The 14,316-nt window shown below is 37.7% G+C and overlaps 1 protein-coding gene across 1 annotated transcript; it reads right to left on the bottom strand.

Annotated features, from left to right (window-relative positions):
* Positions 1 to 9,372: 9,372 nt before the first annotated feature.
* LOC111552555 (calmodulin-like) lies at positions 9,373 to 10,465 on the bottom strand. The gene has a single exon (XM_023226870.1). It carries the CDS (start codon positions 10,425 to 10,427, stop codon positions 9,978 to 9,980), a length of 450 nt encoding a protein of 149 aa, XP_023082638.1. The 5' UTR covers positions 10,428 to 10,465; the 3' UTR covers positions 9,373 to 9,977.
* Between the last annotated feature and the right edge of the window lie 3,851 nt (positions 10,466 to 14,316).

The raw sequence follows: 14,316 nt of genomic DNA, 5'->3' as shown, positions 1-14,316 counted from the left end.
CAAGTTAGCAGATAATGATGGGAACAGGACATTACCTGCAGGAAAATAAAGCAAGGTGCAAGCAGCTGCTCCGATGGATGCTCCCCAAAAGAGTAACCATTGTGACAGCCATGCGGTAGAGACCTGTCTTTAAATGTCAAGAACATTTGGGACATCATTCACTGTAATGATGATAATAATAACAACTCAGTTATAAATATTGAGTTTTGACACCAGGCCAGGCACTGAATTATGGGTGAGGGATGTAAAGTATTACCTTCATTTTACCCGTGAAGAAACAGAGGTACAGAGACATTTGGTATACCCAATGTCACACAGCTTTTAAGTGATAGAATCAGGATTTGAACCCAGATCGGCTGACTACAAAGCCTGTGCTCTCTCTGTCATGCTGTTCCCGGACCAAACCAAGGGTCGGGCTACTTATTCTCTCAGCCCTATAACGACATGCAGATGAACTGAAAGAGGATCAAGTTTTTATTTCTGTAACCAGTTACAGGGAGAAGGCCTGGAAATTATCCCCAGACCAACTCAAAATTACAAAGTTTTCCAGAGCTTATATACCTTCTAAGCTATATGCCTACATGTAAGTGTGCATTCATCTAGAGACATAAGTGATTAACTTCTTTTAATCTATAACTAAGATCTGAGTCCTGAAGCTTTTCCTCTGGAACCTCAGTAAATTTACTTAATCTACATGGGTCCAGGTGCTGGGGTGAATACCCTTGTCTCGTCTTCTGCTAAATCATGGAGGTTTGGGGAGTTTCTTTAGTCCCCAATAAAGCTTGTTTGTGGAGGCCTGGAGAGTTTCTTTGGATCCCCCAATAAAACTTACTTACGCCTAAACGGGTCCCGTTAAGAATTCCTTCGTTATCCTGTCATGCTTCAAGGCCCAGGAAAGGCCCAGGCAAAGCTCTTGATGGGATTTTGTGACAGTCCACCCTTTGCAGAAAGGCACGGGCTCTCTCAGCTTTGATATTTAACGGAACCACTCTGAAACCATTGTTATGGAGGTCTGCGTTCGTAAGACCTGGCCTGCCGCAGTGTGGTGAAGAAAGCAAAAGAAAGTAACTGGGAAACAGGTATAAAAGCTAGCCCCATAAAACTGTTTTTTGTTTGTTTGTTGTTTGTTTTTTCCAAACAGAATCTTTCAGAATCCTATTGTTCTGGCAGGTATTTTTTAATATTTCCTTCTTACAAATTCCTTTTTATAGATGATATGCATTAAATTGACATTAACAATCAATCTTAACAAGGGATTGTTTTTATAAATAGGATCTCCTTAATATTAGTGATCCCATATTAAGAAAGATTGCACACGTGAACCAATGGTAACCAAAAATAATTTGAAAAGCAATTATTTAGTGAGAGCTCACTTGGAATATAACTGTATGTCATCATGTATTTAAGTCATATTCTACGAAATATCCTATTTGAAAGCAAGGACATCCTTTGGTTCCAACCCCAAGTTACTCATGCAGTACTTTGTAAAAAGGAGGTGTTGGCTGGGTGCGGCACCTGTAATCCCAACACTTTGGGAGGCCAAGGTGGGCAGATCACTTGAGGTCAGGAGTTCAAGATCAGCCTGGCCAACATGGCGAAACCCTGTCTCTGTTAAAAAAGCAAAAATTAGCCAGAGCAATATTCCATCACGCACACACACACAAAAAGTATGTGTTTAATAGATAATAGTGAATTGAATGAAAATATCTGTCTATTTACCCAACCTCACAGGTTCTATTTACCCAACCTCACAGGTTGAATACTCAACCTGTGAATTCATTTAACAAATATTGGACTCCTCAGAAGTTTTTCATGTTTCACTGTTTTCCAAGGTAATCCTGTCTGACAGCATATATTCACAAACTCAACCTCTTCAGTTGTTCAAGGTTCAAGAGTAATGGAGTAGAATTTCAGTATTTCCCCCAGAGACCAGCTTTATGAAATTCGTACTTTGGTATGTACTGCTCCCCTCTGGTTGAATCCTGGCACCAGACTCGATTCCCTTCTCTCACGCAGAAGGTGCGAGGCAGTTGAGGTGGTTTCTTCCCAGAAATTAACTCTAGAGTTCGTTTCGTCTGGTAAGGTCTAGCTAAGGAAATTTCCAGGCAGAATGTTAAACGTGACAGATAGCTTTCTCTGGTTTCCTATGGTAAAATACAAGATAGAAAGGAACTGTTTCATTTTTTTAGCAGAATTGCAAGAAATGTTGAGGCCCCAAGGTGGTCTTTCTATACTAGCAATCAGAAAGTTTTCAAAGTCAGAAAATTCAAAGATCAAATCCAGCACGTTGTCAGCAAAATTTGGTCTAAGGATAAATATTGAGGTAAATCCTCAAATGAAGATGCAACTGTTAAAGCATTTTTTGAGATGTCAGAAAGATTTAAGAATGTGCTTCCTAGACCCTCCTTGCTATGTAAAAGAGACTTCATGAATCTTAAGGGCATTGTCATTAATTTGGTGGGTAGTTTGTTATGCAGCGATACATAAGTAAAACACCAACTTTTAAATGTTTGCCAATCTTGTGTATACAACGTGTAGCATCTCAGTGTTACTTCATTTGCATTTATCTGACACTAATACGCTTGAGAAGCTTTACATTAATCCCTGTGAATTTCCCCCACACCCAGAATTGAATGACAAAGTTTGAAGGGGAAAAAAATTTCTCTGAATTAGCCAGGATAATTCAGAGAAATAATAATAAATCAACAACAGGGGATAAACTATAGTGCAGATACTGGTGAAGAGAAATTTCAAGGGAAGAAAATAATTCCAGAATATTAGGTTGCCCACCTGGCACTGGTGTACCTTATAGAAGATAGTGGCAACATTGTACCTGCTTTCAAGAGAACACTTGTTCAACGGATTATGGCCTCTATGCCCTTGATTCTAGGAAAATTGGTCTCTGGATTGTTTGAAAGTACAGCTCAAAATGGCCAAATGCACAAGTCTAAGGTTGCTTCTCTCACCACCAGCAAAAGTGGCAGCAGTACCTGAGAGACTCCAACAGAAATCTAACAGGAAACCACAGGATCTTAAGTTTCACTGGTTAAAGGAAATGAGGTTGAAATCTAGCCTCATGATGAGAGAGGGGTATTAAGGCTGGGGATGGCAGTGGGCTTGAAACACCTGGGCAACATGGTGAAACCCCATCTTTACAAAAAATACCAAAAAGTTAGCTAGGCATGGTGGTGCGCACCTGTAGTCCCAGCTACCCAGGAGGCTGAGGTGAGCCTGGGGAGGTCGAGGCTACAGTGAGCCGTGATTGAGCCACTGCACTCCAACCTGGGCAAGAATAACACCCTGTCTCAAAACAAACAAACAAAAAAAACAAACAAACAAAACATAACATAACATAACAAACAAACAAATAAAAAACATCCTCCAGCACTCGTGGATTAACAGCTAATCATTTTTAAATCTGAAATTGAATATTTCCAATATTTATGCCTTGGAGCAGTAGAGCTAAACTAAGAAATGCCAGTGCTTACTTAGCTTCACAGATAAAGAGATTACAAAGAAAAAAGAGAAAGCCACTACATATATACCAATAATTTCAAATGTGGGAGGAAGTAATAATTATGAAACTAGTAAGAGCTCTCTCTCAAATATGAATTATGCATATTGGAAACTCATTGGTTTTAATACATAAAGTGCTAGAATTGGTAGTCTTATTCCAAAAATTCTAATTCGTATTAAATTAATTCTTAGAATAAAAATTCAAATACAAACTAACTCATTTTCCATTTCCTTGATGAAGAGTATTTTTATTCTTAAAAAGAAAAAAGAGAAAAAGAGAAAGAAAAGGAAGAGAGGAGGAAGGATGGAAAGTTTTTTCTTCATTGAAAAGGAGCCAAGGAAGAGATGGGCTTCAAGCTGAAGATTTTAACAGTAACCCTTTTAAAATATTGGAAGCCTGGCACAGTGGCTCACACCTGTAATCCCAGCACTTTGGGAGGCCGAGGCAGGTGGGTCGCCTGAGGCTGGGAGTTTGAGACCAGACTGACCAACATGGAGAAACCCCATTTCTACTGAAAATACAAAATTAGCTGGGCGTGGTGGTGCATGCCTGTAATCCCAGCTACTTGGGAGGCTGAGGTAGGAGAATCACTTGAACCTGGGAGGCGGAGATTGTGGGGAACTGAGATTGCGCCATTGCACTATAGCCTGGGCAACAAGAGCGAAACTCCATCTCAAAAAAGAAATAAAAATAAATAATAAATAATAAAATAAAAATATCGGGACCAAATCTTTACCTTATAGGTCTCTTTTATGTTAAAGCTCTGTCAACTGGCAAAACAAATTAATGTTGTTTTTTGTCAGCGTTTAAGTATTTATTTGCATGCAATAAGATACACCCATTTTAAGTCCAAGGTTTAATGAGTTTTGACAAATGCATTCACCTGTGTAGCTATTCCCATAATCAAGACATAGAATGTTCCCATAATCCCTGGATTTCCCTCTTGCCTCTCTGTTGCCAATTCCAGACCCTCTATCCTAGGAACCCACTGATCTGTTTCTATCATATTATATTAGCTTTGCCTATTCTAAAATTTCACATAAATGAAATCTTACAGTATGTTGTTTTTCTAACTGGCTTCTTTTACTCAGCCTGATGTTTTCCTATTTATCCATGTTGTTGCATGTTTCTGGAGTTTTACTCCTTTTATTGCTGATTAGTATTCTATACCACCACTGTACAAAATGTATTTTGTCCATTTATCAGTTGATGGTCATTTGGTTGTTTCCAGTTTCCCTCTATTAAAAATAAAATGGTATAAACATCTGTATGTAAGTGCTATTTTCATTTATCTTGGATTAGTATCTAGAAGTGCAATTGTTGGATCTTATGATGTGTACTTATTTGTATAAGAAACAAACTTTTCCAAAGTGAGTATGCCCTCCTAGACTCCCATCCTCAACATATGAGAGTTCTGCTTGCTCCGCATCCTCATCAGCATTTGGTGTTGTCAGTTGTATTTGATATTAACTATTCCAGTTGTACTTCATAGTGGCTTAATTTACATTTCCCTTTTGAACAGTACTGTTGAATGAACATCTTATCCTATACTCGTTGGCTATTCTGTATCTTCTATTGTAAAGGGTCCGTTCAAATATTTGCCAATTTAAAAAAATCCAATTGTCTGCCTTCTTGTTAATTTTCAAGTTTTATTTAAATATTTTGGATAGTTAAGTTTTGTCAGACATGTATTTCCAAAAATTTTTTCCCTAGATCAAAGCTTGCCTTTTCATAATCTCAATGTTATCTCTCCAAAGGCAGAAAGTTTTAATTTGATGAAGCCTGATTTGTCAGGATTTTTTATGATGTATATTTTGTTTCTTAACTTTGCCCACCTCAAGGTTATGACAATTTTCTTCTAAAAAGTGTATAGGTTTAACTTTTACATTTATGTCTATAATTTATTTAGAGTTTATGTTTACGGTATAAGTAAAGGGCTGAGATTCCTGGTTTGGTTTGGTTTGGTTTGGTTTCCATACAAATGTTCCGTTGCTCTAGTGCTACTGGTTAAAACACCATACTTTTCCCTACTGATTATCCTTGGTACTGATTATACTGCCGTGGATTTATTTCTGCTCCATTTATCCATATGTCCATTCTTACACCAATATTTACCTATCTTGATGACTGCAGCTTTATATTAAGTCTTGAACTACAGTAGTGTATTTATTCAACTTTGTCCTTTCTTTTCAAATTTGTTTTGAGTGCTCTAGGTAATTTACAATTTCATATATGTGTGTGTATATACACACATATATATACACACATGTATATATACACACATATATACACAGAGTGATAACTTCTCATTATCACAAGGACAGCACCAAGCTATTCTTGACAGAATCTACCTCCATGACCCAAACACCCCCCACCAGGCCCAATCTCAAACATTGGAAATTACATGTCAGCATGAGATTTGGAGGGACAAACATCCAAACTGTGTCAGTGGCTGGGATTTAGAAAATCGTTAATCAATGGAGTAGGGCTTTTTCACCTTGATTCAGGGAAATTAATACCTAAATTTTTAGAAATTACCAAATTTACAAGGTTACTTCTATCTAATGTGACACTGGCACCTGAGAATCTTTGGCACTGAAATCAGAAGCATTGTTGGTTAGAAGTGAGGATGAAATCTTCTGCTGTGGTGGTGGAGGCCACAGGGATCAATAACAAGAATGGTACCAGTCTGGGATTGGATAGGCAATTGCTGGGCAGATGTCCTCACAGAAGTATTTTTGTGTAAGGTTGTGATGGCCTCTGTGCAAGATCGTGGTTTTTGCAGAGTGTTTGTGATAGTTTTGTTTTGTTTTGTTTTGTTTTTTGTTTTTTGTTTTTAATCAGGCAAGAGTGTTTGTGATAGTTTTTTCAGGGCACTTAGTCAATGAAAACCCTCCCTTCTTGACCTTTCCCAGTTCTGTCAGGATTTTCTTTTTTTTTATTTTTTGAGACAGAGTCTTGCTCTGTTGCCCAGACTGGAGTGTAGTGGCATGATCTCGGCTCACTGCAACCTCCGCCTCCTGGGTTTAAGCAATTCTCCTGCCTCAGCCTCCAGAGCAGCTGGGATTACAGGTGCACGCCACCAGGCCTGGCTAATTTTTGTATTTTTAGTAGAGAGGGGGTTTCACCACCTTGGTCAGGCTGTGCTCGAACTCCTGACCTCCTGATCCGCCTGCCTTGGCCTCCCAAAGTGCTGGGAATACAGCGTGAGCCACCACGCCCGGCAGGATTTTCTTAACTCAAGTGACTCCAATGATTCTGACAGCTTTCACATTCCCCCGTTTTTATCAAGATACTTCTTTAAAAGCATCACTGATCAATCATGTGTAGTTAGATTTTGATTGTCTCTTGGTGCTGGGATGGACCTCTCCTGGGTTGTTGGTATGGTTCCACATTGGAGGGAGTGATCGGCAGTTAGGGGTCAGTGTCAAAACCCTTTAGCCACATTTGAGCAACAGGAAAGGTTTGAAGGAAGTGATTCTCACACTAAGTCTATCTGGAGCCCACTATTAAGTTTAATTTTCTCTGTACCATAGTCTTTTGCTATCACCTCAAAGTGCTGGGCCAGCAGTATTTTTTTAAGGAGGTGCACTTCTGCAAAAGTTTAACACATAACAAATGCAAAGTTTAAAAAGAGAAAATGCAAAATTAATAGTAATATGAACATGTTGGAGTGCAGTGGCACAATCACAGCTCACTGCAGCCTTCACCTTTCCGGGCTCACCTCAGCCTCCCAGGTAGTTGGGACTACAGGTGAACACCACCACACCCAGTTAACTTTTTTGTATTTTTTGTAGAGACAGGGTTTCACCATGTTGTTCAGGCTAGAGAAGGGTGTTTTTAAGCGCTCTGCCATCCCCAGCCTTAATACCCCAGCTTTCTCTGTCTCATCATGAGGCTAGAAGATTTCAACCTCACTTTCTTTCACCAGTAAGACTTAAGATCCTGTGGTTTCCTGTTAGATTCCTGCTGGATACTCTCAGGTACTGTGCCACTTTTGCTGGTGGTGACAGAAGCAATCTCAGACTTGTGCATTTGGCCATTCTGAGCTGTATTTTTAAAAAATCCAGAGGCCAAGTTTTCTAGAATTAAGGGGATAGAGGCCATAATCCATTAAACAAGTCTTCTCATGAGAGCAGGTACAATGTTGCCACTATCTTCTATAAGGTGCACCAGTGCCAGCAGGCAACCTAACATTCTGGGGTTATTTTCTTCCCTTGAAATTTCTTTCCAGCAGTATCTGCACTATAGTTTATCCCCTATTGCTGATTTCCTATTATTTCCCTGAATTATCCTGGCTAATTCAGAGAAATATTCCCCTCCAAACTTTGTCATTCAATTATGAGAGGTGGGGGGAATTCACAGGGATTCATGTAAAGCTTCTTAAATTCATTAGTAGTCAGATAAAAGGAATGAAGGAACCTTGAGATCCTGTACCTCGTACACATAAAATTGGCAAACATTTAGAAATTGGTATTTTAGTTATGTATTGCTGCATAACACACTATCCCCCAAATTAATGACAACCTCAGGTATTCACCTAAGTAAATACCTTAAAATTAAATATATGGGTATTTTAGCAATAACTCAGAAGACTTATTCAACCAACAGTATTAAATTAGCCATATGTATGAGTTACACAAATAAATACCATTCTATCTTTCAGAGGGGCTTATAGTTTTATTTTATTTTACTTTTATTATTTTATTTTACTTTTTGAGATGGGGGTCTGTCTCTGTCACCCAGGCTGGAGTGCAGTGACTTGACCTTGGCTCACTGCAGCCTCTGCCTCTTGGGTTTAAGTGATTCTCCTGCCTCAGCCTCCTGAATAACTGGGATTACAGGCATACACTACCACGCCCGGCTAATTTTTGTATTTTTAGGAGGGACAGAGTTTCACCATGTTGGTCAGGCTGGTTTCAAACTCCTGACCTCAGGTGATCTGCCCACCTTGGCCTCCCAAAGTGCTGGGATTACAGGCATGAGCCACTGCATCCAGCCAGGGACTTATAGTTTTATAACCTTAAGACAGCTAGCAGAGACAAATATAAAACTATCTGACCAGTAAATCCAGGCAAAAATGTATGTGGACAATTTTAAAGACATTGCTATGTTTTTAATCAATAATTTAAAAACCAGCTTATTCATTAAAGATTTACTTCAGCCACATGAACTGAAAGCTATGTGGGTTAATTGCTATATATTTTTAAAATTTTTCGGAAGACTCGTTTATTTGAACCTATCTGAATAGAATTCCTTAAGGGATTTCTGGCCAACTACACCAAATTTTACCGTGTAGACACACATACAGCATAATAAATGTACATATGCATAAACACACCTAAGTGTATGTAGGTACACACACACACACACGGATCTTAGAGCCCTTTAATTTTAGAATTTTAGTCATGAAATAGTAATATAAACTCACTAGTTTGTAAAAGATAATTGAATCAAAATTTATTTCTGACAAAATGGGACAAGTTCATATGGCCAAATTTTAATTGCCCTGATAGGTAATCTAATGAAGGCTGTGAATCAAATTTTTGATCAAAGCAGCTTCCATAGCAGTTTGACCTCTTAAAAAGACATTTTTTTACCCTTTTATTCCTTCTCAGTTTCAAATGAGTTTATAGTTAAATTATTAATGTTTGTATTAATATTTTAACTAGGACTGCCTGAATTCTATAAAAAATGAAATTTCCCTGTGGCCTTGAATTTTTAGTAACAAATCTATCTTGTTAGCTCCTCTGGTTTTTTTGATCAGTCAATGCAGGTGGGGATGCAATTAAGCAGCAGGATTTTTTGCTGTTTCTGGCTCCTGTACAGCACACAAAGTAACTTTTTTTTTTTTTAATTGTAATTTTTTTATTGGAAAACAAGTATACAACTTGGAATGGATTTTGAGGCAAATTGTGCCATAAGCAGATTTTAAGTGGCTAAACAAAGTTTAAAAAGCAAGTAACAATAAAAGAAAATGTTTCTGGTACAGGACCAGCAGTACAAAAAAATAGTGTACGAGTACCTGGATAATACACCCGTTTTGCAATAGTGCAACTTTTAAGTACATATTGTTGACTGTCCATAGTCCATGCAGAGTTACAACTCCACACTTCAACAACAACATGCTGACAGTTCCTAAAGAAAACTACTTTAAAAAAGACATAACCCAGATGTTCCCTCATTTGACCAACTCCATCTAACTTTAGATGTGCAGAAGGGCTTAGATATATCCAGAGTAAGCCACATGCAACATGTTACTTGATCAATTTTCTAAAATAAGGTTTCAGGACAATGACAGTAAGATAAAGGAAGAAAACATGGAGGAATGAAGTCCTAATTACTATACATGCATATTTTTTTGACAGTAGGGAGAAATCTTTTACAGATAAGTTACAAACAAAGAAAAGGCAAATAAACAATTTTGTACAAGAAATTTAACACGTTCTATACAAGGTCTTCACTTTGCTGTCATCATTTGTACAAACTCTTCATAGTTTACTTGACCATCACCATCAATATCTGCTTCCCTGATCATTTCATCAACTTCTTCAGCTGTTAACTTCTCTCCAAGGTTTGTCATCACATGGCGAAGTTCTGCAGCACTAATATAGCCATTGCCATCCTTATCAAACACACGGAATGCTTCTCTAATTTCTTCTTCACTGTCTGTGTCTTTCCTTTTTCTTGCCATCATTGTCAGAAATTCAGGGAAGTCAATTGTGCCATTACCATCAGCATCTACTTCATTAATCATGTCCTGTAACTCTGCCTCTGTGGGATTCTGCCCCAGAGACCTCATTACAGTTCCCAATTCCTTTGTTGTTATAGTTCCATCACCATCTTTGTCAAATAGTGAAAAAGCTTCTTTGAATTCTGCAATCTGCTCTTCGGTCAGTTGGTCAGCCATGCTGCAAGCGCTGCCGGTTTCCGAGACGTGACCACACAACCCACAAAGTAACTTTTATATCAAACAGCAGTACCATGTATTATTACTGTGAGCTCAAGATTTTGACCAGTCTGATCTGAGAGCCTTTTATGAGCATTTATCCGGTTCTTTTTCTCTTAGACTATCAATCCTTCAATTAACAGTTCCATCACCCTAAGCAATTGTTAGTGAGGCAAACCCACATTTACATTTCCAAAAGGTATCTAGGTTGTTGGTTGCCATGGAGCTGTTAGAATTTGCGAAGACATTAATTTGGAATCCCTTTAAGACTTCTTAACAAAAATCGTGGCTGAAGTGAAATAAGCAGTGAGTTTTATCTCAACACCAGCAGAAAAGTCAACAGTTTCAAAGTAGGAGTGGGGAAAAAAAGAAAGAACTTGGGAGGCGGTGGCAAGTAGATGGTTTGAGCTCAGGAGTTCGAGACAAGACAGGGAATATGGTGAAATCCCATCTCCACAAAAAAATACGAAAATTAGCCAGGCATGGCTGCACACACCTGCAGTCCCATCTACTGAGGAGACTGAGGTGGGAGGATTGCTTGAGCCTGGGAGGTCAAGGCTGCAGTGATGTATGTTCATCACACCACTGTACTCCAATCTGGGTGACAAAGTAAGACCTTGTCTCAAAAAAACAAAAACAAACAAACAAAAACTTAGAAGGTTCTACATGTTAAATGTGTAGTAAGTTTCTTTTACCTCAGAGTTTCCGATTTGTGTGTGAGGGGGGTTACATAATAGGCATATATATTTATAGGCTACATAAGATATTTTGATACAGACATACAATGCATGGTAATCACATCAGGGTAGATAGAGTATCCAACACCTCAAATATTTATCCTTTCTTTGTGTTACAAACAATCCAGTTATATTCTTTTAGTTATTTTTAAATGTACAATAAATTATTCTTGACTATAGATTGTCCTGTTCTTTTCTTGACTGTAGATTATTCTTGACTAAAGATTGCCCTGTTCATTGCCCTGAGTCTTTTGTGGTTCCATATACATTTTAGGATTTTTTTTCTGTTTCTGTGAAGAATGTCATTGCCCTGTTGTACCATCAAATACTAGATCTCATTCATTCAAACCATATTCTTGCAGGCATTGACTATCCTCCTCCTACCACCACATTACACTTACCAGACTCTGATAACCATCATTGTACTCTCTATCTCCATGAGTTCGATTGTTTTAATTTGTTTAGCAGCCACAAATAAGTGAGAACATGTGAAGTCTGCCTTTCTGTGCCTGGCTTATTTCACCTAACATAATGACCTTCCAATTCTATCCATGTTGTTGCAAATGACAGAATCTGATTCTTTTCTATGGCTGAATATTACTCCATTGTGTACATGTATCGTATTGTCTTTACCCATTTGCCTGTTGATGAACACTTAGGTTGCTTCCAAATCTTAGCTATTCTGACTAGTGCTTTAATAGATATGGGACCTGTAATCCCAGCACTTTGGGAGGCCGAGACGGGCGGATCATGAGGTCAGGAGATCGAGACCATCCTGGCTAACACGGTGAAACCTCGTCTCTACTAAAATACAAAAACTAGCCGGACTAAAATACAAAAACTAGCCGGGCGAGGTGGCAGGCACCTGTAGTCCCAGCTACTCGGGAGGCTGAGGCAGGAGAATGGTGTAAATCCGGGAGGCAGAGCTTGCAATGAGCTGAGATCCAGCCACTGCACTCCAGCCCGGGTGACAGAGCGAGACTCCGCCTCAAAAAAAAAAAAAAAAAAAAAAAAAATATGGGAGTGCAGATACCTCTTTGATATACTGATTTCATTTCTTTTGCATATATACCTGGAAGTGGGATTGGTGAATCATGTAGTAGCTCTATTTTTAGTTTTTTTTTTTTTTTGAGGAATCTCCAAACTGTTCTCCATAGCAGTTGTATTAATTTACATTCCCACCAATAGTGTATGATGGTTCCCTTGTGTCCGTATCCTCACCAACATTTGTTATGGCCTGTCTTTTGGATAAAAATAATTTTAACTGGGATGAAATGATACCTCAATGTAGTTTTTATTTGCATTTCTCTGATGATCAATGAGGTTGAGTGCCTTTTATATGCCTGGTTGCCGTTTCTATAACTTCTTTTGAGAAATTTCTATTCAGATATTTTCCCCATTTTTAATCAAATTATCAGATTTTTTTCTATTGAGTTGTTTGAGCTCCTTGTAAATTCTGGTTATTAATTCCTTGTGAAATGCATAGTTTGCAAATATGTTTTTCATTCTGTGGATTGTCTTTTCACTTGTTGATTGTATTCTTCGCTATGCAGAAGCTTTTTCAATTCATGTGATTTGTCCGTTTTTCTTTGATTTCCTGTCCTTATGGGATATTGCTCAAGAAATCTTTGCCCAGTCCAATGTCTTGAAGGGTTTTTGTAAAGTTTTATTGTAGTAATTTTATAGTTTGAAGTCATGGTTTTAAGTCTTTAATCCATTTTTATTTGATTGTTGTATATGTGGGAGACAGGAGTCTAGTTTCATTCTTCTGCATGTAGGTATCCAGCTTTCCTGGCACCGTTTATTGAAGAGATTGTTTTTTCCCCAATGTATATTCTTGGCATCTTTGTCAAAAATGAGCTCACTGTAAATGTACAGATTTATTTCTGGTTTCTCTAACCTGTTCCACTGGTCTGTGTGTCTGTTTTTATGCCAGTACCATGTTGTTTTGGTTACTGTAGCTCTGTAGTATAATTTGAAGTGAGATAATATGATTACTCCAGTTTGGTTCTTTTTGCTCAGGATAACTTCGGCTATTGTGAGTCTTTTGTGGTTCCATATACATTTTAGGATTTTTTTTCTGTTTCTGTGAAGAATGTCACTGGTATTTTGATAGAGATTGCATTGAATCTGTAGATTGCTCTGAGTAGTATGGACTTTTTAACAATATTTATTCTTGCACTCCGTGAACATGGAATAACTTTCTTTTCTTATCCTCTTCAATTTCTTTCATCAATGTTTTATAATTTTAATTGTAGATATTTTTCACTTCTTTGATTTTTTTCCTATTTAATTTTATTTGTAGCTATTATAAATGAGAGTACTTTCTTGATTTGCTTTTCAGATTATTTGCTCTTCACATACAGAAATACTACTAATATTTTCTGTGAATTTTGCATCCCGTACTTCTACTGAATTTATCACTTCCAATAGTTTTTTGTGAAATATTTAGGTTTTTCCAAACACAAGATCATATCATCTGTAAACAAGAATATTTTTTTGCAATTTGGACCCCCTTTATTTCTTTCTCCTATCTGATTGCTCCAGCTGAAACTTCCAGTATTATGTTAAACAACAGTGATGAAAGTGGGCATCCTTGCCTTGTTCCAGATCCTAAGGAAAAGCTTTCAGTTTTTCCCCATTCAGTATGATACTATCTGTGGGTCTGTGGTATATGGTTTTTATTGAGTTGAGGTATGTTTCTTCTGTACCGAGTTTTTTTGAGGGTTTTTATCAGAAAGGATGTTGAATTTCATCAAGTACTTTTTCAGTATGAATTGTAATAGTCATATGGTTTTTGTCCTTCGTTCTGTTGATATAATGTATCATATTGATTGATTTGCATATGTTGAACAATCCTTGCTTCCCTGGGATAAACCCCACTTGGTCATGATGAATGATCTTTTTAATGTGTTGTTGAATTTGGTTTGCTAATAGTTAGTTTAGAATTTTTGCATCAATATTCATCAGGAATATATTAGCCTGTAGTTTCTTTTCTTTCTTTCTTTCTTTCTTTCCTTCTTTCTTTCTTTCTTTCTTTCTTTCTTTCTTTCTTTCTTTCTTTCCTTCCTTCCTTCCTTCCTTTCTTTCGTTCTTTCTTTCTTTCTTTCTTT

The sequence above is a fragment of the Piliocolobus tephrosceles genome, chromosome 17 (assembly GCF_002776525.5).
Source record: "Piliocolobus tephrosceles isolate RC106 chromosome 17, ASM277652v3, whole genome shotgun sequence".
NCBI classification, from domain to species: domain Eukaryota; kingdom Metazoa; phylum Chordata; class Mammalia; order Primates; family Cercopithecidae; genus Piliocolobus; species Piliocolobus tephrosceles.
Note: the sequence above shows the minus strand (reverse complement) of the source record. Positions and strands in the feature narration are given on the sequence as shown.

Excerpts from the sequence above, each read along its gene's own strand:
- LOC111552555 (XM_023226870.1), bottom strand. The coding sequence starts at position 10,427 with ATGGCTGACCAACTGACCGAAGAGCAGATTGCAGAATTCAAAGAAGCT.